Raw genomic sequence first — 25,099 nt, 5'->3', positions numbered from 1 at the left:
CAATGTAACATTAGGTATTCCTAATCCTAATCGACGAGAAGGGACAATTAAATATTTGGCAATTGGCACACTGACTATAAAAAACAAAACAATTGTGCATATGATTTTGATAGTTTTTTTTTACTATTTTATTTTAAGAGAATTCTTATATATGATATTAAGTTGAATACGAAGATTAAACTTTTGGATGAAACCTAAAGAGATAAAAATAACTCACCATTGGAGAGTGGCAAAAATGGGAAAAGGGTCCATATAGGTAGTGGAAGAAAAGAAACGGCACACGCTCAGTTTCCTTAACTTGCACTCAAATTTTAGTACATCAAAAACATATACATGGACTGAAAATATATAAAAGTCCCATATGATATAGCTACAGCTGCAGAAGACCTTCATAATATATATAATTTGAAGGTCATCTACATACTCATATTATATATATATATATATATTACATCATCTTGTGTGTGTGTGTGTGTGTGTATATATATATATATATATATATATATATATATATATATATATATATATATATATATATATATATATATATATATAACAGAACTATTTATGCAAATTATAGTGAGTATGTATGAATTAGAAAAGTGATATTAAGTTCGAATTGGTCTACCACAATGAACTTGTTGTTTTCCCATGAAGTAATCAACAACAAGTATCCCACCAAAACGAGCAGCTACCTCTTTGCTGTTCATGACAACAGGCTCTTCCATTTCATCATTGGGAACTTGAACCACCCAACGTCCTTGTCTTTCAGGAAATACCCTGTTGTTCTTGGCCATTCTTGGTGCTCCATAGAACTTCTCTATCAGATCAAACCCTTCTAAACCTATCTCTCTCAGGTTTGTTTGAGGTGCCATTAATTGATGTTGAAGTTGAAGTTGAGGGAATAGTTATTATGCTTTGTGTGTGTTTTGTGGTTGCTTCAATAGAATCCTGTCTCCTCCTTATATAGAAAAGAAAAATGGTTCTTTAAACTTCCCCTGCAATGCAGCACCCTATGTCCAAATAAGCGGAACCAAGAATATTTCTTTCTTAATTATGGGATGGGATGAATTAAAATAAACTTATCTTTTTAATTTAATGAGAAAAATAAGATCGTTATATGATCAAATAATAAAGGGTTAATTATGTTTCTAGTCCCTATAAAATAGCGACCTTGTAAGTTTAGTCCTTACTTAATTTTAATAGCATTTTTAGTCCCTAATTTTGTTTTTTTGCCCTGAGTATTAGTCCCTACTCAATTCAAATTTGTTTAATTTATGCTTAAACTCTTAAATTTTTGAACAATTTTTTGCAGACATGTTTAGAACATTACTAAAAGTTCCTCCGCAAAAAATTATCGCAAAATTTGATTTCTACATCCAGATTTTATTACTTTTTATCTTTAACTTTTGTCGTTTTAAAAAATTCATATTTAATTCATTTCATGTCTGAAAATTCTAAATTTTAGTAAACGAACCTTTCATAGTGTTCTAATCTTGTCTCAAAAAAATCGTTCAAAAATTTAAGAGTTTAAGGATAATTAATCAAACTTTGTTTTAGCAGGGACTAAAATTATAAGTAATTTTTTTTTATAGGGACTAAAAATGCTATTAAAATTAAGTAAGGACTAAACTTACAAGGTCGCTATTTTATAGGGACTAGAAACATAATTAACCCAATAATAAATAAGTAGTCTCTCAAATGCAAGTATAGATGTTGAGGGGAATAATAAATAGTAGTCTCTCTCTCTCTCAAACTGAATGTAAATTTCAATTTTTAACGTAATATTAATTACTGTTTTTATCGTATAATCTAACTAATATTATATGCATCTCTCAAGTCATTATGACTTAGTAAAATTATTACTTATTTTTTGGTTTCTCATAGATTTCTTCTACTTGAAGTAGTTATTTTTGAGATGTGTGAGCCACTAAATATAGACACATATCTTAATTACGTTATATTTTGAGAATCCAGTCTCTTCTAACAACTTTGGTACGCGGTGTGTTTGAGAATCTAGCATCTTCGGCTAGACCCAACTCTTGTCGGTTACTTCTTTCTTTTATTTATGCATATATTTTTTTTTAAATCAAAGTGGTTAACATTGTTCAAATTCAAAAACGTCCAACCTACAATATCAATCATTTTCAGTCTACCTAAATCTTATGAATTATAATATATTTTTCTTAAATTTTGAATGAGTAGGAATTCAATCAAACTTAAAGATACATAGGAATTTACCTTGGAATATATCCATATTTATGACCGAAACGGTAGGAAAACTCTATTGAATTAACTTAATTGTGTTTCGTATACTTTCGGTGTTCCTTTTATTGCAGAAAATGAAATATTCTTCTATATGAAGGATTCTTTCTCCATTTATAATTAGCTTGATTTGGGGTATAATACCGAAGGTTGGCGATACAATCTGGGCCGGAAAGATTCTTTTCAACTCAAATTATTTGGTATGTCAGGAAAAAGAAAAAAAGTCATGGGGTGAATATGATTCCTATATTGAAAATAAAAAGAAGAATCATAAGGAAAAGAAGAAGAGTACAAACGAGAGTTGGACATAAACCAAGTTTCAAAAGAGAAAGTTAAAGAAATTGATAATTAGGAAACTCAAACCTATTAGAATAAACATAATTAATTTTGTATGTAAAGAGATATTATGAGTTGTATTACAAAATTGTCCATGATAAATTGTACGAGAAAAATAAATTCAAGAATTCAAAGAAGAGACAACAACAAATAGTTAAGTGTATAATAGAAAAATTAACATTAATACTTCATTGATATTGTAGAACGATTTATATATAATTTGAGTACAATTTTTTCCTTCCGAAACGACTCAGAGCCATGATTTTCTACTAAATACTATGGCAGATTATTTTGGCAGAGCTCTCAATAGCTAGCAAAGCAACAAAAATCTCAGCAAAGAAATGGTTATCTTTCTTATAAAAAAAACATAATACTATTTTTGTCAAATATATGGTTGGATTAAAAGGGAAAATATTCAATGAAGGAAGGCTGGTACCGTAGTAGATATTTCATCAAAGGTACTAGAAATCTGCTTCTTCAAAATTATTCCATAACTATATATTTTACATAGCAATCGGTGTCTTTTAAATTTTTAAGGGATATCTCAGTGTCAAACACGCTATCTCTCATTGCATGTCTAAATATTACGTTCTCTTGCCTACGTAAACATTGTGACGTAGATTGTTAACTTGTTTGTTACAAGCCAAAAGGAATATATATGTAGTGTTTTTTTGGGAACATATATGTAGTTTTTTTTTAATGATAAATGTTATCATTCCATATCAGCTACTACCTCCATCCCAATTTAATTGACACAATTTTGTTTTTCACACATATTAAGAAAAATGTATAAATAAAGGGGAAAGTGGAATATATTGTATTGGGAATGAAAAAAGTAGTATTATTTAGTGTTATATTGTATTGGGAATGATGAAAGTTGTATTGAAAATTGAAATGGGTCAGTTATTTTGGGACACTTTTTTTTAGAAAATTTGTCAGTTATTCCGGGACGGAGGGAGTAGTAATTAATTAATTAATTAATTTTATATATATATATAATGTCCCTATAAGTCCAATGGTGATGAAATTTGGTACTCAATTATAAATGTTTGAATTTAAATATTTCATGAATTAGTAAATCCATCCTCAAATTTAAGGGAGATTTCATAAAAAAGCTAGGTCATTGATGAAGAAGATCCAACAACATATATCTGAGGTAGATTTCTTGGAAGAAGTCATGGAGAAATCACGAAGATAAGGAGAGTTTGAAGATGAGTTAGAGGCTTAAAGGTAAGATGTGTTATACTTTCTTTCCCCTTGAATTCATTCCCATATACGGGGTAAGGTTGTCAATTAACTCTTAACTCTTCGAGACTTCACAACCATGCATACTGATTAAATTTTTGGCTTAATAGTAGTTTTCGCCCCCTAACTTTCACGAAGTTGCGATTTTGGCCCACTAGGAAAAAAAACTACAAAACCGCCCATAAGTTTTGCAACTGTAGCAGTTTTGGCCCTCAAGGCCAATTTTTGGTAAAAAAAAAACACGTGGCACCTCATTTAGGGTGCCACGTCAGCGTAGACCGAGTCAAAATTGGCCTTGGGGACCAAAACTGCCGCAGATGTAAAACTTAGGGGGCGGTTTTATAGTTTTTTCTCTTAGGGGGCTAAAATCGCAACTTTGGGAAAGTTGGGGGGCTAAAACTGCTATTAAACCTAAATTTTTCTTTGAGGGTTGTTTTTGGCAACATTCTCATCATGTGCGAGAGAAGTTTGAATTACACCTCCCCTCACATATTATGTTAAATCTACAATTTTCTTAATAATTTTTTAAAAAAAATTAGCGACATAAATCTAACACACAAAGTGCAAAGAAAAATAGTATTGCATGTTCATTTTTAATATAATCAAAATTTGGATGCATATTTTTCTCTATTTTTGATTCACAATATCATTACGTATAGTTTTTTTTTTGGCTCTTATAGCAAAATGGTGGTGGAGATGTTTGAATGGAGAAGTAACTACATGGAAGGACATGTTAAAAGCTAAATATGGGGGAAGAGAAGTCTAACGTAGTTAATTTTAATCCGACGTGTTTGGTGTGTAGGATTGACACAATAGGAAGATCATTTTTTTGTAGGCGTGGTTTTGCTGATTAGGTTTGGTATCATATTTTTAAGTGGGTGGGTACACATGTGATCTTGACCGGGAACTTTATAACTCTTTTTGATCATTTCTACTCCTCTTCTTCAAACCTTGAGCATCAGAAAGGGAAAATGTCAATTTGGCATACAACCACGTAGAAAATTTGGGAAGAAAGGAATATCATCATTTTTTCCGACAATTCAATTATTGAGGAAATAGTAGACATTATCAAAGTTACCTTTTGGAGGTGGCTTCCTTCTAGGAGAAAAGAAAAGGGGGCCTTGCATGTATTTTGAGTTGTTTTTGAACCCTCTCCTTTGTCTCATTTTCTTAGTTTCTAAGTTTGTATCTAGTTTTTTTTTTTTTTTGGTGTAAAAGCTAACAGTTAAACAAAAAAAAGAAACAGGGGGGAAACAAGAAAAAGAAACTCAAGCTCTTGGGAATAAAACTCCCATGGCATCATTTCGCAGCATGTCTCGGAGATCCTCGGGAGCGGAAGAATGAACCAAGAACCTGTTATCAGAAGTTGCTCCTAGTTTTGCGAAATAATCCGCACATTGATTACCCTCACGAAGCGTGTGTTGGATAGAGACATTGTAGGAGGCTATGATATCTTTGATGTCTTGAACGAGCACCGCATAGGCGTGATACTTTGAAACATCCCCTGTGATGAGCTTGACGGACAGTTGAGAGTCTGAATAGCAAATCAAGTCTTCCAGCCCCATGCTCACAGCTAGACGTAAGCCTGCTAGAATGGCCGAGAGCTCAGCCTGTAAAATACAATTCAAGTTCGGAAGGTAGCCAGAGAAGCCTGAAATAAATGAACCCGCATTGTTACGAATCAAGCCACCAAAGCCAGCACGCGCAGGTGACCCCAAATAGCTCCCGTCGACATTAAGAACGTAACTGTGTTGATTGCTGCTGTTCCAGCTGACAACACGAGCTGGGGCAGCCTCTATGCCGTCAGAAATGAAGCTGTGCTTAATGATGTCAGCAGAATTCCTGATGTTGATGCACAGCCGAGTAATTGACCAAGTTTCGTTGTTGAAACACATCTGGTTGCGGTGCTTCCATATCCACCAAAGACCTGCGAGGAAGATAAAGGAACGAGGGCCTTTGGTGCCGGTCTTAAGCCAATCATAAACACAAGTTGCAGTGAAAAAATCTGGGTGAATGTAACCAATATTCGGCCATATGCTGCAAGAGTAACGACAATCCCGGATACAATGCATGAACGTTTCCTCCGCCTCACCGCATCTCCCACAAGTTGCGGAAGTAGCTATATGTCTGTGATGGAGCAAAGATAGCGTTGGGACCGCGTCATGACAAGCTAGCCAGATGAAGAATTTGTATTTCTCCGGTGCCTGTAGCTTCCAAATCCACGACCAGGAAGTTTGTAGAGATTCATTGTCCGAAGAATCCATGATGGACCGTAGCCAAGAGTAGCCACTTTTTGTGGAGTAGACACCATTCTTGTTGTGTTTCCAAATGAAAGTATCTTCAACCGTTGGATTGAAATTGGTATGGAAATTATTAACGGTGTCAGCAATTGTTTGGGGGAGGGTAGTGCAGATAGCTTGAGTGTGCTGGCCAGGGAAGGTTAACACATCTTTAATTGTGAGGTGAATGTCATGAATGTCAATTATAGGAACCAGAGAGCCAAGAAAACCATGAGAGCACCAAATGCTAAACCAAAAAGAGGAGGAGCCCGAACTGGCTCGCCAAGTATACCCATCTTTGAGAACATTTTTTGCACGGATGATAGATGCCCAAGAAGGAGAGCTGGTGCTAGTGGCGTTGGCATGAAGGATGTTAGGCCCCGCCGAATATTTGGTAGAGAGAAGATTCACCCATAGTTTGTTGGTGGACTGAACCATGTCCCAGACTAATTTACCAAGGAGACAAGTATTAGCATCCCGAGCTGTTCGAATGCCCAGGCCGCCGAAACGCTTAGGGGTAGTGACTTTCTTCCAATTCACTAGATGAACTCCCTTGTTACTAGAGCCTCTCCAAATAAAATTCCTAGTATTTTGGTCAATACTATCACAAATGTTTTGAGGAAGCCAATTGATTTGCATGTAGTAAGATGGAATGGAGGATAAAACAGATGAGGCTAAAGCTAGTCTTCCTGTTCTATTTAGGAGCCGATTCTTCCATGATGCCAACCTGGTTTGCAGTTTTTCAATAATGAAATGGAAATCACTTCTCTTAGGGCGGCCTTTGAGCATGGGGAAGCCGAGGTACTTACCAAGAGAAGTTGTGCTTCGGATGCCAGTGAGAGCGGTGAGATTATTGACTTTCTGGTGAGGAATCCCTGAAGAGTAATAGGCTCTAGACTTAGAAATATTAATCTTCAAACCCGAAGCCTTGCTGAATCTATCAAATAAATCAATGATGAAGCGAAATTGGGAGTTCGTAGCCTTAGTGAAGAGAAGAACATCATCTGCAAAAAGGAGGTGTGAAATCTGGGGTCCTCCATTAGTGATATGAATAGGGTCCCAATTACCTTGAATCACCGCATTGTTGATAGCGGTAGAGAGCTTTTCCATGCATAAGATGAAGAGGTAGGGAGAAAGCGGGTCACCTTGTCGAAGACCATGGGATGGCTTAAAAGGGGCCAATTTGTTACCATTCCATAAGAGAGAAAATGTGGATGACGAAACACAATGCATGATGAGCTTGATGGTGATGTCTGGAAAACCAAAATCGTGGAGGCAAGAGTTAAGGAAATCCCAGTTGACATTATCAAAAGCTTTCTCTAGATCAAGTTTAAAGGCGACATATCCCTTCTTCCTTTTTGACCTCCGCATGAAGTGGACAATTTCCTGCAAAACAATTGAATTGTCAGTTGTTCCCCTACCAGGCAGAAAGCTGCTTTGGTAAGCTGCTTTGTATCTAGTTGGGATGAGTATCCTTTGTACTTTTTCCCGCTTAGGTTGGGTCAAAGCATTTGTAATTCCCTCTTTCGTTTATATATAATTTACTTGGCCGTTAAAAAAAATTAACATATAGTTTTAAACCATATTATAAAAAAACCATATGAAAAAACACAATAAAATTAAGATATGTGACCATTACTAAAGTCAATAAACTATGACTAGTTAAAAATGAATTCTATATTCTACATTATAGAATTAATATTAAAATATTTAAATATAATCATCGACATTAAAATTATAAAAAAATTGATTTATTTTTGTAAAGTGATAGTAAAAAAGGAGATGGTCTGCAGTCTCCAGTAAGCCACACCCACCCACACAAATATTATCTCCTAAATGAATAATACTACGACGAACAAGATTATCTTATAATATATACGAAAATATTAGGGTAAACGACTTATAATAAAATCTGGATGATATTTGAAGTACATATTATTTTTATTTTTTTTGAAGAGGCTAAAATAGTACATATTATTTTCTAATCGCTAATTCTGCTAGGATTTGAATATTTTGAACTAAACCTTGTTTGGTTAAAGATAATTTTGGCTGTCTTCAAGAATGGGTCATATATAACCTGAATTTCATGCACCTGTGATTTTATTAACCCAAAAATAATATTGCAAATGTTAGCAAGCAAATATCACATGATCCGATTTTCCCGACCTCCCTTTTCTCCATTTTGATATTGACTCTTTACAAGTCCATGATTCAAGGAGCTCCTCTAAATTGCAAACCAATAAAGCATAGTTTGCTCAACATTAAACGGATCAAAATTTAGTCAATTACTAATTTCGGTTAACATTGCAAGCCAATTTTAGTAATTGGGTAGAAATTATCCACCTTTCATTTAACAACAGAAACCATATTTTTAGAATTCGTGTCTGTATAAATACCTTTACATATCTCAACAGAACTCACAAATCAAAATCATCTTGACCCTGGGCATTGCAATAAACAGTGCCTAGTGGGTTAACATTCATTTTGATCAATTGTCTGAAAAAAAAAAAAATACAAAAAAAATAATAAATTGCAGGGATGGCAGGAGGAGCCATTGAAACCCAAAACCATGCCAGCAAGAAGAAGTTCGCCATTCTTGGTGTATCTTCAATCTTACTTATTGCCATGGTAGCCGCGGTGGCTGTTGGTGTAAAAGACGGCGGCCAAGTTGAACCGGAAGGTGATAACCAAATTGCAAAATCACAAAAAAACGTTCAAGTGCTTTGTGGAACAACAGAGTACAAACAAACATGTGAAAAGAGTCTTGCAAAAACAGGAAACAAAGACATGAAGGAATTGATCAAACAAGCATTCAATGCAACAGCTGAAGAACTCGTTAAACAAATCCACAACTCAACACTCTACAAGGAATTGGCTACCAATGACATGACAAAGCAAGCTATGGATATTTGCAAAGAAGTCCTTGGTTATGCAGTTGATGATGTTCATCAATCTATTCACTCATTGGATAAATTTGATCTTAGCAAAATTGATGAGATTGCTTATGATCTTAAAGTTTGGCTCTCAGGTACACTTGCCAATCAACAAACATGTTTAGATGGATTTGAGAACACAACTACCCATGCCGGACAAACCATGGCTAAGGTTCTTAACGCTTCTTTGGAGCTAAGTAACAATGCTTTGGATATAATCAATGGTCTTTCAGGATTTGTGAAAGATCTTAACTTGAGCTCTTTGGCAAGTGTTTTGAATAATAATAGGAAGCTTTTGTCTGAAGATGGTCTTCCATCATGGGTTTCTCAAAGCCAAAGGAAACTTCTTGCGGCTCCTCAGAACGTTAAGCCTAATGCTGTTGTTGCTCAAGATGGTAGTGGTCAATTCAAGACTTTGACTGAGGCACTTGCACTTGTTCCCAAGAAGAACAAAGTTCCTTATGTTATTCATGTTAAGGCTGGTATCTATAAGGAGTATGTTGCTGTGGATAAACATAGGGACCATGTTACTATTATTGGTGATGGTCCCAAAAAGACCATATTTACTGGTAGCAAAAGCTATGGTGATGGTGTGCAGACTTACAACACCGCAACATTCAGTAAGTTACTACTAAATTTTAATGCAATGTTTAATATGGATCTCTAAAAAATTAAAAGTTTTTATTTAGCATCTGTTCCTAAGTTGTAAGTTATAATGATATATTTGTTATTAATTGACAGGTGTGAACTCTGCCCATTTCACCGCCCTTAACGTCGGATTCGAGAACTCAGCCGGTGCCGCAAAGCATCAAGCAGTGGCCCTCCGTGTAACAGCAGACAAAGCACTGTTCTATAACTGTGAAATGAACGGTTACCAAGATACACTCTACACACAATCCAAAAGACAATTCTATCGTGACTGCACCATTACCGGAACAATCGACTTTGTCTTTGGTGACGCCGTTGGAGTTTTCCAAAACTGCAAGCTCGTCGTCAGAAAACCATTGGCAACTCAACAATGCATGGTGACAGCAGGAGGAAGAACCAAAGTTGACAGTGTATCCGCCCTTGTTTTCCAAAACTGCCACTTCACCGGGGAACCCGAAGTTCTTACCTTGGAACCCAAGATAGCATTTTTGGGAAGACCGTGGAGAAATTTCTCCAAGGTTGTTATCATAGATTCTCTCATTGATGGTCTCTTTGTACCAGAGGGTTATATGCCATGGATGGGAAGTCTTTTCAAGGATACATGCACTTATTTGGAATACAACAACAAGGGTGCTGGTGCTGCCACTAATCTTAGAGTGAAATGGCCAGGTGTTAAAACCATCTCTGCCGGTGAGGCTGCTAAATACTATCCAGGAAAGTTTTACGAAATTGCTAACGCAACTGCTCGTGATGATTGGATTACTGAATCTGGAATTCCTTATGCAATGGGAGCACAGCCAGCTGGACCCCTTCCAAGAGCTGCTTAATTAATTTAAATCAAAATCAATGTTACCTCTTTTTATATATTTATGTAGCCATCCCTGCATGCATGCATGCTGAATGCAAACCATTTTGACATTTTATATGTAATAATAATGTCTCTAATCAATGAAAGTCGTACAGTATTCGTGCTTGTTAATTATTAAAGTTCTTCTTTGATTTTCACACTTTTGATTGTACATCTCTTGTTCGGAATTTACCAATAATGAAGTTTTGTTTGCCATTAAAAAATAAGTTGGATGCTTCAAATTATATAGAGAAATTGAAATGACCGATCGTGGTTCTTAATTCTCACTATAATTTGATTTTCATTGTTAGCTCCATATGAATATTGCTTCCAGGTGCAATGTATACGGCTTCTTTCTATCTATTCGATAAAGTATTGCTTTGCTTTCTTTGCTAATAAATTATTTTTTGATTAAATCTGCGAAACAAAAGAGTTATTTAATTTTCCTTCAAAAAAAAAAAGAGTTATTTAATTTGTAAACTCTTCTACTAATCTAAGAAAAATCATTTGGTTAAAAAAATGATTTAATTGTCTAAAAGCATTATGTCATCAGTTTTCTATATTTCTTTAACATTCACTGCTATTGGTAAAAAAAAATTATTAAGCACTACTATTAGTAATAATAAACTAAACTTTTGATAATTAATATTAAAACGACTTATAATAAATTCCCAAGGGTGTACTGATGTATTTGAAGTACATATTATTATTTTGAGTAAATTACATTCTCATCCCCTCAAAGATGCTTGAATTACACTCCCCTCCCCTCTCATTCAAAACATATTAGAAAACTTCTCACTCCCCTCCCTTAAGAGAAGCTTGAATTACATTCCCCTCCCCCTTATGTTAAAATTTACACTTTACTCCCTCAATATTTATTTTTTATTTCTATTAATCTAAAAAAATAATAATAATCTAACACACTTCGAAAAAAAATAGTATTGCGGTCTATTTTAATATAATGAAAAATTGAATACATATTTTTGCTATTTTCTATTCACAATTTCATTAACATGTAGTTTTAAACCCTATTATAAAAATGAAACAACACAAAATAAAATTAAAATATGTGAAAAATTACTAATGACAATAAAACATGGTTATTTAAAAGTTAATTTTATACTCTAAATTATCAAATCAATAGCAAAATATTTAAATTTAATTATCATTGACATTTAAATTATAAAGAAATGAATTAATTTTTCTTAAATGATGGTTCAAAATTAATATATATCATAAAAATATTTATTTATGTTAAAATAGATTAAAGTGTAGTGCATATTTAATTATTAAGGGAGGGAGTTGTAATTCAAGTATCTTATAAGGGATGGGAGTATAAATTTTATTTTTCAAGGGAGATGAGTGTATATTTTAACATAAGAAGGGAGGGGAGTGTATTTCAAGCATCTTTGAGGGGAGGGGAATGTAATTTACTCTATTATTTTCTAATCGCCAATTCCACTAGGATTTGAATATTTGAACTGCACCTTGTTTGGTTAAAGATAATTTTGACTGTCTTCGAGAATGGGTCATGTATATAACCTGAATTTCATGCACCTATGATATTATTAACCCAAAAATAATATTGCAAATGCTAGCAAGCAAATATCACATGATCCGAATTTCCCGACCTGCCTTTTCTCCATTTTGATATTGACCCTTTACAAGTCCATGATTCAAGGAGCTCCTCTAAATTTCAAACCAATACAGCACAGTTTGCACATCATTAAATGGATCAAAATTAGGGTGCGTTTGTTTCAGTTTAAAAAAATAGATTTTGGGTTAAAAGAATCAAAAGATTTTTTTTAGAGATTTTTAAAAAAAATCTAAACTTATTTCTGTTTGTTTACTAACATAAAAATCATTTTTTTAAGATTTGAAACACTTACACTTGAGTTCCTTGTATTTAAAAAAAAAATAGAATTTGGAAAAACTACTTGGAATAGCTTTTCATTTTTAGGCTAAGAGCCCGTTTGTTATAGCTTTTTTTAGGAAAAAAAAATCACTTTTTTAAGAAAATAATCGCTTTTAAGAATATTGCATCCGTTTGTTACATATTTTTAAAAAAATAAGAATTTAGAAAAAATCTAAAAACAGCTACAAATGAGAAGCTGTTGAGAGCAGCTTCTCAAAAAATAGATTTTTTTAGAGGAGAGAGAAAATATGGATCTAAAGATTGAACTAATTTTGTAACAAAAAAATCGCGTTTATATGGTTGTATCCAAACAAACTAAATTATTTTTTCAAAAAAATTTTTTTATTACGATAAACAAACGCAAAATAGATTCTGAATTTTCATAAAGGCCCCGTTTCTTTTGGATTTTTTCCAAAAAAAATCTATTTTTTTCCTTAAAAAAATCAATTTTTTCATTTTTAAGTGTTTATTTTAGATTTTCAGATAAATCATTTTATCAAAACAATCTATTTTGACCCTAAAATGAAAAGTTATTAGGATTAGTTTTTCTCAAAATCTATTTTTTTTTTCAAAAACAATGAGGTAACAAATGTACATGTTAAAACTCATTTTCTTTAAAAAAAAAATAGATTTTTATGGGTAGCAGGCAAACAAAAATGACTTCAGATTTTTTTAAAAATCTCTAAAAATTAATCTCTAGATTCTTTTAAGACAAAATCTTTTTTTTAAAGCTAAAACAAACACACCCAAAATCTCAAAAAAAATAATCTATAAATTATTTTATGTCAAAATCACTTTTATTTTAATCCGTAACAAACGGACCCTAAAAATGGTTTTTTTACAAAATGAATTTTTAAAAAATCTTAAACAAACACTACAAAAATAAAAATAAAATAAAGTGATTTTTTAGTAAAAAAAATCTCAAACAAATGGGTCTTTAGTCAATTAACTATTTCTGGTTAACATTGCAAGCCAATTTTAGTAATTGGGTAGAAATTATCCACCTTTCATTTAACAACAGAAACCATATTTTTAGAATTCGTGTATGTATAAATACCTTTACATATCTCAACACAATTCATAAATCAAAATCATAGTGACCCTAGGCATTGCAATAAACAGTGCCTAGTGGGTTAACATTCATTTTGATCAATTGTCTGGAAAAAAAACAAATACAGAAAAAAAAAAATTGCAGGGATGGCAGCAGGAGCCATTGAAACCCAAAACCATGCTATCAAGAAGAAGTTCGCCATTCTAGGTGTATCTTCAATCGTACTTATTGCCATGGTAGCCGCGGTCGTTGTTGGTGTAAACAACGGTGGCCAAGTTGAATCGGAAAGTGATAACCACATTGCAAAATCACAAAAAAACGTTCAAGTACTTTGTGGAACAACAACATACAAACAAACATGCGAAAAGAGTCTTGCAATAACAGAAAAAACAGACCCGAAGGAATTGATCAAAGCAGTATTCGATGCAACAGCTAAAGAACTCATGAAACAAATCCATAACTCAACACTCTACAACGAATTAGCTACCGATGACATGACAAAACAGGCTATGGATATTTGCAAAGAAGTCCTTGGTTATGCAGTTGATGATGTTCATCAATCTATTCACACATTGGATAAATTTGATCTTAGCAAAATTGATGAGATTGCTTATGATCTTAAAGTTTGGCTCTCAGGTACACTTGCGAATCAACAAACATGTTTAGATGGATTTGAGAACACAACTACCCATGCAGGACAAACCATGGCTAAGGTTCTTCATGCTTCATTGGAGCTAAGTAACAATGCTTTGGATATAATTAATGGACTTTCAGGATTTGTGAAAGACCTTAACTTGGGCTCTTTAACAAGTGTTTTGAATATTAATAGGAAGCTTTTGTCTGAAGATGGTTTTCCATCATGGGTTACTCAAAGCCAAAGGAAACTTCTTGTGGCTCCTGAGAACGTTAAACCTAACGTTGTTGTTGCTCAAGATGGTAGTGGTCAATTTAAGACTTTGACTGAGGCACTTGCACTTGTTCCCACGAAGAACAAAGAACCTTTTGTTATTCATGTTAAGGCTGGTATCTATAAGGAGTATGTTTCTGTGGATAAACATAAGGACCATGTTACTATTATTGGCGATGGTCCCACAAAGACCATATTTACTGGTAGCAAAAGCTATGGTGATGGTGTGCAAACTTACAATACCGCAACATTCAGTAAGTTACTACTAAATTTTAATGCAATGTTTAATATGGATCTCTAAAAAATTGTAAGTTTTTATTTAGCGTCTGTTCCTAAGTTGTAAGTTGTAACGATCGAGTTGTTATTAATTGACAGGTGTGAACTCTGCCCATTTCACGGCCATGAACGTCGGATTCGAGAACTCTGCCGGTGCCGCAAAGCATCAAGCAGTGGCCCTCCGTGTAACAGCAGACAAAGCACTATTCTACAACTGTCAAATGGACGGTTACCAAGACACACTCTACACACAATCCAAGAGACAATTCTACCGCGACTGCACCATTACCGGAACAATTGACTTTGTCTTTGGTGACGCCGTTGGAGTTTTCCAAAACTGCAAGCTCGTCGTTAGAAAACCAATGGCAACTCAACAATGCATGGTGACAGCAGGAGGAAGAACCAAAGTTGACAGTGTATCTGCCCTTGTTTTCCAAAACTGTCATTTCACCGGAGAACCCGAAGTTCTTACCTTGGAACCCAAGATAGCATATTTGGGAAGACCATGGAGGAATTTCTCCAAGGTTGTTATCATGGATTCCCTCATTGATGGTCTCTTTGTACCAGAGGGTTATATGCCATGGATGGGAAGTCTTTTCAAGGATACATGCACTTATTTGGAATACAACAACAAGGGTGCTGGTGCTGCCACTAATCTTAGAGTGAAATGGCCAGGTGTTAAAACTATCTCTGCCGGTGAAGCTGCTAAATACTATCCAGGAAAGTTTTACGAAATTGCTAACGCAACTGCTCGTGATGATTGGATTACTGAATCTGGAATTCCTTATTCAATTGGAGCACAGCCAACGGGACCCCTTCCAAGAGCTGCTTAATTAATTTAAACCAACATCAAAGATACCTCTTTTAATACACTTATGTAGCCATCCCTGCATGCATGCATGCATGCTGAATGCAAACAATTTTGACATTTTGACATTTTTTATGTAAAAAGCATTATGTCAATTTTGACATTTTTTAATGATATGTAGTTATTAATTTTTTTTATCTGCTATTAAATATTCTATCATTGATTTGGAATTAATTTCAAAAGAAAAATCAATTCTTGTTAAGAACAACCAAACATATCTAAATTAATTCTAGAACTTAGAACCAATTTTTCATTTTTCAAAATAGAACCAAACATACGCAAAGTCATAATGTATAGGTCAACATGGTTGTTAAGGTCCTTCAAAACCAAAAATTATAACCATAGAATTTTTGCAGCCCAAAAATGTGTTTGAAACCCATAAATTGAAACTTTCAAAAGTATGAGATCTTGTGGGAGAGATTAGAGAGAAGCGAAAAACATGGAGTGGCAGGTGAATAAGATGGTGGTGAATAAGAGCACTGCTATATATAGCGAGCGCTACCTTCTTGAAATTTCACGATGCATACGTGTTTAATGTTTAATAAAAGAGAGCCTTATACATTTCCGGTTTTTTTGGAATACATGGGGGGTTATAGGTTGGCTGACCAATTACCATCATTCGTGAACTGTTCGCTATAAAGATTCTCACGGTAATAAGCATTCCAGGTGAATAATTTGGAGTTTTGAGTGAGGCTTGGTGTTTGATGAGATGCAATAGAGATTGTAAATCCCTAATGGTGGACAAGGATTCCTTCTGTTTATGCCCTTGTGCTACACTTTTCTATGTAATAGTTGTTGTCTCAAATGCGTTCTCCCAAAACACTCATTTGTCTTTGATTTTTGGCGGTACTCTAGAAATTTTCTTGTTTCTTCGTGTAGATTACTCTATGAAAATTATTTTATTTTTGTCCTTCACGTCTTAAACATACACGAGATGTACGACTTCAAACTCCGTCCGCCGCAGATGGAGTATCACATATGTCCCCAATACACTATGAGCGTGACAAATTGCTCGCCATTGGAGTTTGTCATAGTGAAAAACAAGTTATGTGAAATAAACTGTGGTACTCATTATCAGAAATGTGAAATACAATATCGTTTAATTTTTTAAAAATATGTGTAGAGTTTATTTAATAATTGATCATTTGAATAAAAATTGAATGAATGGCCTCAAAGTAATGTATTTCAAGAGATTCACATAAACAATCTTATCTTGAGTTCATCTTCTATGACTTATCTAATGTAGGTTAAGAATAAAGCTCCAAATTTGCAAAAACGAGAGAGCATTTAACTATTCATTTATTCATCAAATAAAGAAGAAAAAAAAAATAGTATTTGTTTAATGTCACGTGTAAACCCATCGAGAAATGACCATTGTCTTTGGCTCATCGGCATGCCATGTCACTCGAATATTGCTACAGTCGTCAGTTCAATTATTTGCTCGTTTTGACCCCATGGGGGAATTATGACGAGACAGAAGCGGTGTTTGAGCGACATGGATGGTCATTCCTCACCACCGTTGACTTTGTAATTTGTGTTGCACTTAAATGGATTAGATGGAACACACATAAATGAAGCGGATGTCATCAATCAACTCACTGAGTCTCCTCCTTTTCACCTCGTTCTGCAATATCTGCGGCACAATCCAACGACGGAGAAATGCTTGGTTTCCTTTCTCTGCTAAGGATTCTCGTGAACGACAACACACGACTCATTGGCGACCGAAACGATGATGGTGAATCACAACTCGACTCTCCCACGGCAAAGCTCTTGCCATCGGATTCACTCCTTCTCGGAATCTCAATGGTAATGTCAACAAATGAAGATTGCTTCTCATTAGAACAAGACGAAGAAAATTCCGGTTCAGACCGGTTCATTTCATCACCAGAACTCGAACCCAAAACAAGTTCCGGTTCACACACATCAATTGTCACTTCTTGTCTGGTCGCTTGAACCGGCGCAGCTTCCACGGGCGCTCTACAAAGCGGACATGTAGAATGAGACTGAAACCACATATCAATACAATCAATATGAAAACTATGATTACATTTGGGTAAAACCCGACCCGTTTCTCCATCTTCAAACTCCGATAAACAAACGGCGCATTCCACCACCTGATCCGTCTTGGAGGAAAATTTGAAAACTGGGAGCGACGAGATCACGGAGGCATCAAGGCCCCGAGAGACGGCGAGTGTCAGTGAAGCAGGGGCAGACGGGTCCACGTAAAAGATGAAAGGTTGACGACGGAGACGGCGGTTACGGCGGAGGTGTTGACGTGTGCGATCACGTAGAAGGTAGTATCGAATTAGGAAATGGAGACAGAGCATTATTATGATAACGGCGAAGAGGATGATAATGGCGGTTAGCATTATCTTGCCGCTGAGTGCATAGTTGTTTTCGATTTCTCTTTCATTCTCCATGTTCGAATTCATTTGAGACATGTCTGAGAGATAGAATGATAGAATAAATGAATGGTACAGTAAAATGTTGTTGGAATTGAGAATGGGAAGGTTTCTTCGATTATTGGTTTGGTTGGTTGGTTGGAGTGAGTAGGTTTCGGTTTATTTATTTGTGAAGCTGAAGCTACTGTTACTGTACTTGATCGGTTTCTTAATCCTTTTTACAAGGTTTTGGGAACAGAGGTTTCATTTTACGGTTGACGCGGTTTTAATTAATGAAATGTCATTTCTACCCTTTGTTTCCTAGTGGAGTTTGAATTTACAACCACGTTAAGTTTTGGTTTGTATAGTTTTCGTGTAAGAAATGTTGTGGAAATTGTATTGCAGTTAAGTCTGCTGAATAGTGCACCCCCAGTTTTATTTCCAATTTCCATTTGGGGTGAATGAAATGAATGAATTTATGAAACTGTGGAATTTTGCTGTGATGTGGTCAATGCATTTATTCTTAATGCGACCAGTTACTATCAGTCTATATACAGATAATATCATCCCCGTCTATACGTTTGATTGACTCTTTTAATGCATCTACTGTACCAAAATTTTTTTTTTAATTTATTTATTAAATGAATAAATAATTAAAATTATTCCTTCAAAAAAAAAATAATTAAAATTACAGATTTTAAATTTAGGTAATCTTATTTATTCTTTACGACAATTTGGTTTGCAACAGTTTGGATTTTATGGAAGGAAAGGAATTACCGTATTTTCCAAAATTTGGTCTCTACGCCTGATGTCCTTTTAGAAAAGGTTAAGCTGAATACGTTCCTTTGGCTTAAATCGAAGCAAGCTTCCTTTTGTTACAGTTTTACTGACCGGTGGAAACATCCGAGTCTTTGTATGGGTGTTCAGGTGTAATTTTTATGTTGTTGTTGCTGTTGTTATTAGTGGCACTATGACTCTGTAAATACTTCTTGGTGCTTCTCCCTTTGCACACCTTGTGCAGGTTGAAGCACTCTGGTTTAATTGAAATCTCATTTTGATTTGTTCAAAAAAAAATAAATCTTATAACGAGGTTTTTTTTTTTTTTTTACGTTATTTGGTCTTTTTATCTATTTGTGTATGAATTTTTAAACTTTAAATGTAAAATTCATATGCAAATACGAGTGAATGATCATAATTTAAAAATGGAAAACTCATGAAGAAATAAAACCATATATTTGAATTTGAAAATTCATATGCAAATAGCGGAAAAGAACCAAAATGACATGAAAAAGGTTAAATGATTAAATTGTTATATGAAATTAAGTTAAGGGATAACATGAGTAATTTTATCTTCATTTTATATAGGTCATCAATGTAAATATTTTTCACATCGTCAATTGATCATAATCATCATATTATGAAAAAGGGTTAATATATGTTTTTCCCTTGTAATATTAGTGGTTTCTGGTTTATCCCTGTAAAAAAATTATCTCGTTAAAAACAGAAAATCTAAACATTTAAATTGAAATTGATAAAGGATGATCGTTCTATTATCATCTCTTTTTAGCTAACACAAATGAGTATTTATTTATAAAATCAAATAGTAAAATCCGTTAAAAAAATTAAAATTAAAAGTAATAAAATTATGTATGGAATAAACAAACCAATTATATTCATAAAGTTTTATATAACATAAAAAAAAACAATGTAAATATTTTTCTATATATTGTTTTATGCGTACACTTTGAAGAGTGGGATAGGGCTAGATGTGGAAATAGACTTGAGTTAGGTTTTGTAAATTGCAAGGCTTATGTTCAATCTATTCAAAAAATTTAAGAGTGTTACTTTTCCCATCCTATGGCTTTCCTCGCGCGCCCTATTTTTTTTCCAATTTTACCCCTAGTCCGGATTTCGTAATCCGGAATGTATTGTTAGTAATTTTCAGATGTCTCCAGATTTTAAAATCCGGATTAGTATTTTAGCAGAACTTTTGCAATTTTAAGCTCTACAATTCGTAAAATAAAATGCGAATAAAATAAAAAACATAAATAAAAAGACACAAACATAAAAACAACTCATTTTATTAATATATGAACAATACATTACAATAATTTTCAAGCTTTTTAAGCTTATTACATAACATCCTAAATCTATTTCTAATCTCCTAAGAGCCTAATTCTAATCTCCTAAGAGCTTAACCACTGCTATGTGATAGGACATAGCAGTAGCTTGGCTATTGGAGGAAAACCGGAGGAGGAAGGAAGAGGAGGGCGGGAAGAAGAAACAAATGCCCCTGAGGGAGGTGGGGGGTGCTCAGACTTACGCCCCGACAGGCGAAGCTAATAACCACACTGACTCACATGACCCTCAGATGAACCGCCCTTCATTGCAGCGCGGTTCCATCCTCATTGACCGTTCAACCCCTGAAAGTTTTCAACGAGGCCCTTATCTATGAAAGGCCGACGATGGAAAACCATGGTTGTAGAAGGAAGAAGAGGAGGAGAGCGATGGTGTGAGAAAAGGTGGGGTTTGGAAGGGTATTTATAGGGAGGGGTGGGTGAAAAATGGTTGGGAAACCATTAATGCAGTCAAAAAACGTGGTAAAACACGTTTTTTGACTTGACCACCGACAAATGCGTGTGGTGCAGACCACCGGCCATGGCACTGAAGCGTTCCAGAATATACAATCCGGAATGCACCTTTTAGTTCTGGAATATATTTTCCGGATTAGTGCGATTATGGTGCTCTTATGGTGAACGAGAGGAACGTTTGCACTTCTTTGTAGGGCTAAGGACATTCCGGAATGTATAATCCAGAATGCTTCAACATTGGATTCTTTTGAAAGAGAGCTTGGCTTCTTTTGAAAGAGTGCCATCAATTAGTGGTTGGACGGTTACAACTACTAACACGTTTTCATTGACTGTATTAATGACCTAGGACTTGTTTAAGGCTATAAATAGGCTTCCATCTTCAACAAATACATTCATTCTTCACTTCACCTCTTTCCTTCCATTTTCTTCAAATTTTTTAAGTATTGTAGGAGTGTCGGTGGTGTCATGGTCATTGTTGACCGTTCCTATGAACCCTGCAATAACATTTCAGCTTGTGTAGGGTTCATATAACGGTCAACAGAGACCTTTGACATCAAAGAAAGACACAAAATATTCATATCGTCTTTGTTCGGATTATATTTTCCGGAACTCTCTTCACCTCTTTTCTGCAATTTTCTTCAAATGTTTTTAGTTTTTTAGGGGTCTCGGTGGTGGCATGGTCATTGTTGACCGTTCCTATGAACCCTGCAATAGCATTTCAGCTTGTGTGGGGTTCATATAACGGTCAACAGAGACCATTGACATCAAAGAAAGACACAAAAAGTGCACAACAAATGGTCCGGATTTTATATTCCGGAAGTTACTAACAATCTGGTCCGGAAAGCATAATCCGGACCAGGGGTATTTTTGGAATTTTTGCAGGGCGCGCGAGAAGGCAGTAGGGTGGGAAAAGTAACACTCAAAATTTAAAGCCTTAGTCTGGTATGTTTATGTCGTAAGTTTTTTTTTTTTTGTTTGAGTTTGGTTATCTTAAAACTTAAAAGTTTGTTATTGCATGTGCATACTTAAAAGCTTATTTCGTATTAATATCTTTAAATAAGTAATATGATTCATACTTAAATAGATTAATTAATGAGCTAATAAGTCAATAGGATTAAATTATATTTTTAGATTTAACGTGATTTTTTTCATAATAATTTAACGTGATTTTTAGATTATGAATTTACATGATAACCTCTTTTAATTACATTTATAATAAACATTTAAATATATCGAAAATAATGTAATATAGTAACAAAAGAGGAAGATAGTTTTATTGCATATTTGTAAAATAGGCGGGCAGATGATAAACTCTTTGTAGAATTTTACCTATCCTTGTTCATCCTTTTTTTTTGGTTACAATCCTTGTTCATCCTTTGAACAAGTATTTGTAATAGTCACCTCTTTCATTAATATTAATATTAAGACAAGAATATACATGCTTTAATCAAGAGGAATTATCATAATATTAATTGACTGTCTGACAAGAATTATCATTTGTCATGCTTTAATCAAGAGGAATTATCATAATATTAAATGATGAACATTTGTCATTCTTGATTAAGAATATACATTCTTAATATTAAGACAAGGTGACTACGCATACTTCCTTCTGGTTCCTGATGAACATAGTCATTCTTAAGCATAAGGGAGCAATTCTTACCATAGAAAAACTCTAATTGATCAATTCTCATTGGTTGCTGATAAGCCTATAATTGCACAGTTTTATTGTGTAATAAAAGATATGAGTGCTGCTATATAGCACGACGGATTCAACACACGAAACGGCACGACATGTTCATTTGAAGGTTATTTACTTTATTAGTGACTTCCTTCTAGCTTATTATATGCATATATATATATATATATATATATTTCAGTGTTTTTGTAAGTAGTATATATTAAAAAAATATTGTTACCAGAGATATACATAGATAATACACCGTCTTAGTTATAATATACATGCAGAAGTTGTTAGGATATACACCACCGCATGAAAAGGTGTTTTCTGTGATTTATCATAAGAAAAATCTAGGAGGGTTGACATTTATCATTTTAGGTCAAAGCAAATTTAAGAGAAAAAAACTAAATAACAACTATAAAGTTATTCGTACAAATTTGACGACAAATTCTATAGTGCATTTCATCATTTCCCAAAAGGTATTGATCCCTCATATACTAGTGTTAATAACCATTAACCAATCTCCTTTACTAAGTTAATTAACTAAAAAATTGAATTTTTAGATTGAGTTGGATTTCCATCACAAAATAGAATTTTCTATCCCAAGCTCCTATGTTGCTATGCAAATTAATGTTATGAAATGTTTGTTTTATCTTATAGATCTACCATCTACCTTTGTCTTTCAACAAAGATTGATCCCTCAAATTATGAATTATAATGTTATGGTTGTTCAATTCCCTTAAAAATGTTTGATTATAACTAAATGATTGTTAAATCTTGTTATGCTAATATCAATTGTCACCTTGATTAGCCAAACACAAATAATCATATCCAACAATTTTAAAAGCACCAAGTTAAAAGCTAAAAAACAAAGCAACAAGGCTTGAGATTTTAGAGAAAATCTATCACCGTGACATCTTCCCACAAACCCAAGATTAAAAAGTCTACACACAATAAATAATTGTAGCCAACTTCATTACTACCATACAATTAGAAGTAACTTCTTCAACATTTGGACTTGTTATGACTACTTCTCCCACCAAACAGGATTTTCCTAAGAGTCCAACCCGCAATAATCCACAAACTTAAAAAATTTCATTATTAAGTTATTATATTTATACTTTTTATATCTTATTTAATGCTTATTAGAAAATATTAGTAATATAAGTGTCCTAAAGCATTTGTTAAGAAGTTCAAAGTAAAAACTTTATTTCAAAATTGATTTTTTTAAAGAAGCCTAAATTAGTGTACTCAAATTGGTACATGAGATAATCGAATTTGAGACTTTGAAGATGAACACACTATCAAACCAACTCAAATGAATTTAAAATTGAAATATTAAAAAACAATTTTTTTTACACAGTATTACTATTACTTTTTGAATCCAAGTGCCCTAAAATCCCGTAAGTTTAAAACCTGACTTAAATTAAGTCAATGACAAAAATTAGGTGGTAGGGCTATTTTCACAACTCACTTGACAATGGTGATTGGGTGAATATGACCGACAAAGCAAGCCAGACATAAGAATGTCCAAATGCCACAAATGCAAAAGCAACACGCTAGGCATATTAATGATGATGCTTTGACAAAAAAAATTAGAGCATCCACAATCGGGATATTAATTTTTTGGTACTTAAATACGTTATACGTACATATCACTTATTTATAATCTTTTAATAATAATAGTACCTAAAAAACACTCAACCTCTTCAACCCAACATTTCACATAAATTTCTTAAATGATACTACACTAATCAACTATCAATAATTTTATATCCAAACAATTAAAGCAAAAAGCAAAAAGCAAAGGAGTTTAAACTCCCTTTATTCCGCCATATCTTCTCATGCAAGAAGAATAAGATCATTGGTGGTTAAAAACCACGTAGCCAAGCAAAAAGATATGGAGGCGTGTTAGTTGGAGTAACATGCAACACAAGGAAAAGACATTGTACACTCAAGGAACCGAAAAGATTAGAGCAACTTCAATAGTTTTCTAAAATTTAAGAGCAACTAAGAATACTCTTTGATTTTTCATAACATTTGAGTTGAGTGACATATATAACAACAATTGGTTATTAGAGGTTCACATAATGGGACGATTCTCTGACTAAAAAGTGGTAGAAATGCAACTGAAAAGAAAAAGGAAAAAAGATAGAGTCTTGTTAACGAGTGCTTCTGAGACACTCTTTAAGCTATCTAAAATAAGAAGTTATTCTTTTAAAAAAAGTCAAATATTTCGATTTTCAAAACATTAATTCCTCGTCGACATACTAAAAAAATTCTTCAATGACACCATGCTATAGATACAATTACCGTTTAACCGTCATTAATCTCTACAAAAAAAAAAAACAGTTGAATGTACAAAATGGATTCTTTTATCCTAACAAAAAAAACTCACATGTAAAAGCCACAGACTCAACTGACACTTAATTTGGTCCATAAAAAAAAATAGATCCAAGTTTTGTCTAAAGTAAATTTAATGTTGGTAAATAAATTATACTCAATCGATACACTTATGATCAATTTCATGTTTTTGAAAAGTGGAATCGAACTTATATGACTCAAGGCATTAGGTTATGCAGTTGCCGGTAGAGAATATCCGATTTACATAATAAAAAAAGGGTCATGTTAACCGGTGTCCCGAGGCACTAGTTAAGGAAGTAAAAATAGAAATTTTTCATAAAAACAATGACTTTTTGACTTTTATAAAGTTGAACATTCTACTTTTCATCACTATGCAAAGTTTCTATGTTAGTTTTTCTTAACTTGTGCCCAGGGGCACTAGTTAACATTTCCTGTAAAAAAAAATATATATACAGGACTAAATATCAATTCTATTTGGGTAACCGTGGCCTCTTACAGTAGGTCATATTCCC

General features: G+C 33.8%; 3 protein-coding genes across 3 annotated transcripts; 2 read left to right on the top strand and 1 right to left on the bottom strand.

Moving 5' to 3' along the window:
• The first annotated feature begins 8,542 nt into the window (after nt 1-8,542).
• LOC146902620 (pectinesterase/pectinesterase inhibitor-like) lies at nt 8,543-10,685 on the top strand. Its single transcript, XM_085734602.1, has 2 exons — nt 8,543-9,678; nt 9,800-10,685. The coding sequence occupies exons 1-2, from the start codon at nt 8,664-8,666 to the stop codon at nt 10,531-10,533; spliced, it is 1,749 nt and encodes a 582-aa protein (XP_085590728.1). The 5' UTR covers nt 8,543-8,663; the 3' UTR covers nt 10,534-10,685.
• Nucleotides 10,686-13,545: 2,860 nt separating this feature from the next.
• On the top strand, nt 13,546-15,681 carry LOC146902619 (pectinesterase/pectinesterase inhibitor-like). The gene is made up of 2 exons (XM_085734600.1): nt 13,546-14,680; nt 14,802-15,681. Exons 1-2 carry the CDS (start codon nt 13,666-13,668, stop codon nt 15,533-15,535), a joined length of 1,749 nt encoding a protein of 582 aa, XP_085590726.1. The 5' UTR covers nt 13,546-13,665; the 3' UTR covers nt 15,536-15,681.
• Nucleotides 15,682-16,836: 1,155 nt separating this feature from the next.
• Nucleotides 16,837-18,198, bottom strand: LOC146902618 (RING-H2 finger protein ATL2-like). The gene has a single exon (XM_085734601.1). The coding sequence runs from the start codon at nt 18,009-18,011 to the stop codon at nt 17,166-17,168; it is 846 nt and encodes a 281-aa protein (XP_085590727.1). The 5' UTR covers nt 18,012-18,198; the 3' UTR covers nt 16,837-17,165.
• Between the last annotated feature and the right edge of the window lie 6,901 nt (nt 18,199-25,099).

The sequence above is a fragment of the Medicago sativa genome, chromosome 8, assembly GCF_051527215.1.
Source record: "Medicago sativa cultivar Bolivia chromosome 8, Bolivia_mono, whole genome shotgun sequence".
Classification (NCBI taxonomy): Eukaryota; Viridiplantae; Streptophyta; class Magnoliopsida; order Fabales; family Fabaceae; genus Medicago; species Medicago sativa.
Note: the sequence above shows the minus strand (reverse complement) of the source record. Positions and strands in the feature narration are given on the sequence as shown.

What these genes read in the sequence shown, in the direction of transcription:
- LOC146902618 (XM_085734601.1), bottom strand. Translation starts at nt 18,011, where the DNA reads ATGTCTCAAATGAATTCGAACATGGAGAATGAAAGAGAAATCGAAAAC.
- LOC146902619 (XM_085734600.1), top strand. Translation starts at nt 13,666, where the DNA reads ATGGCAGCAGGAGCCATTGAAACCCAAAACCATGCTATCAAGAAGAAG. An exon ending in TTACAATACCGCAACATTCA is followed by an intron (nt 14,681 to 14,801) that starts GTAAGTTACTAC and finishes ATTAATTGACAG; the next exon opens with GTGTGAACTCTGCCCATTTC.
- LOC146902620 (XM_085734602.1), top strand. Translation starts at nt 8,664, where the DNA reads ATGGCAGGAGGAGCCATTGAAACCCAAAACCATGCCAGCAAGAAGAAG. An exon ending in TTACAACACCGCAACATTCA is followed by an intron (nt 9,679 to 9,799) that starts GTAAGTTACTAC and finishes ATTAATTGACAG; the next exon opens with GTGTGAACTCTGCCCATTTC.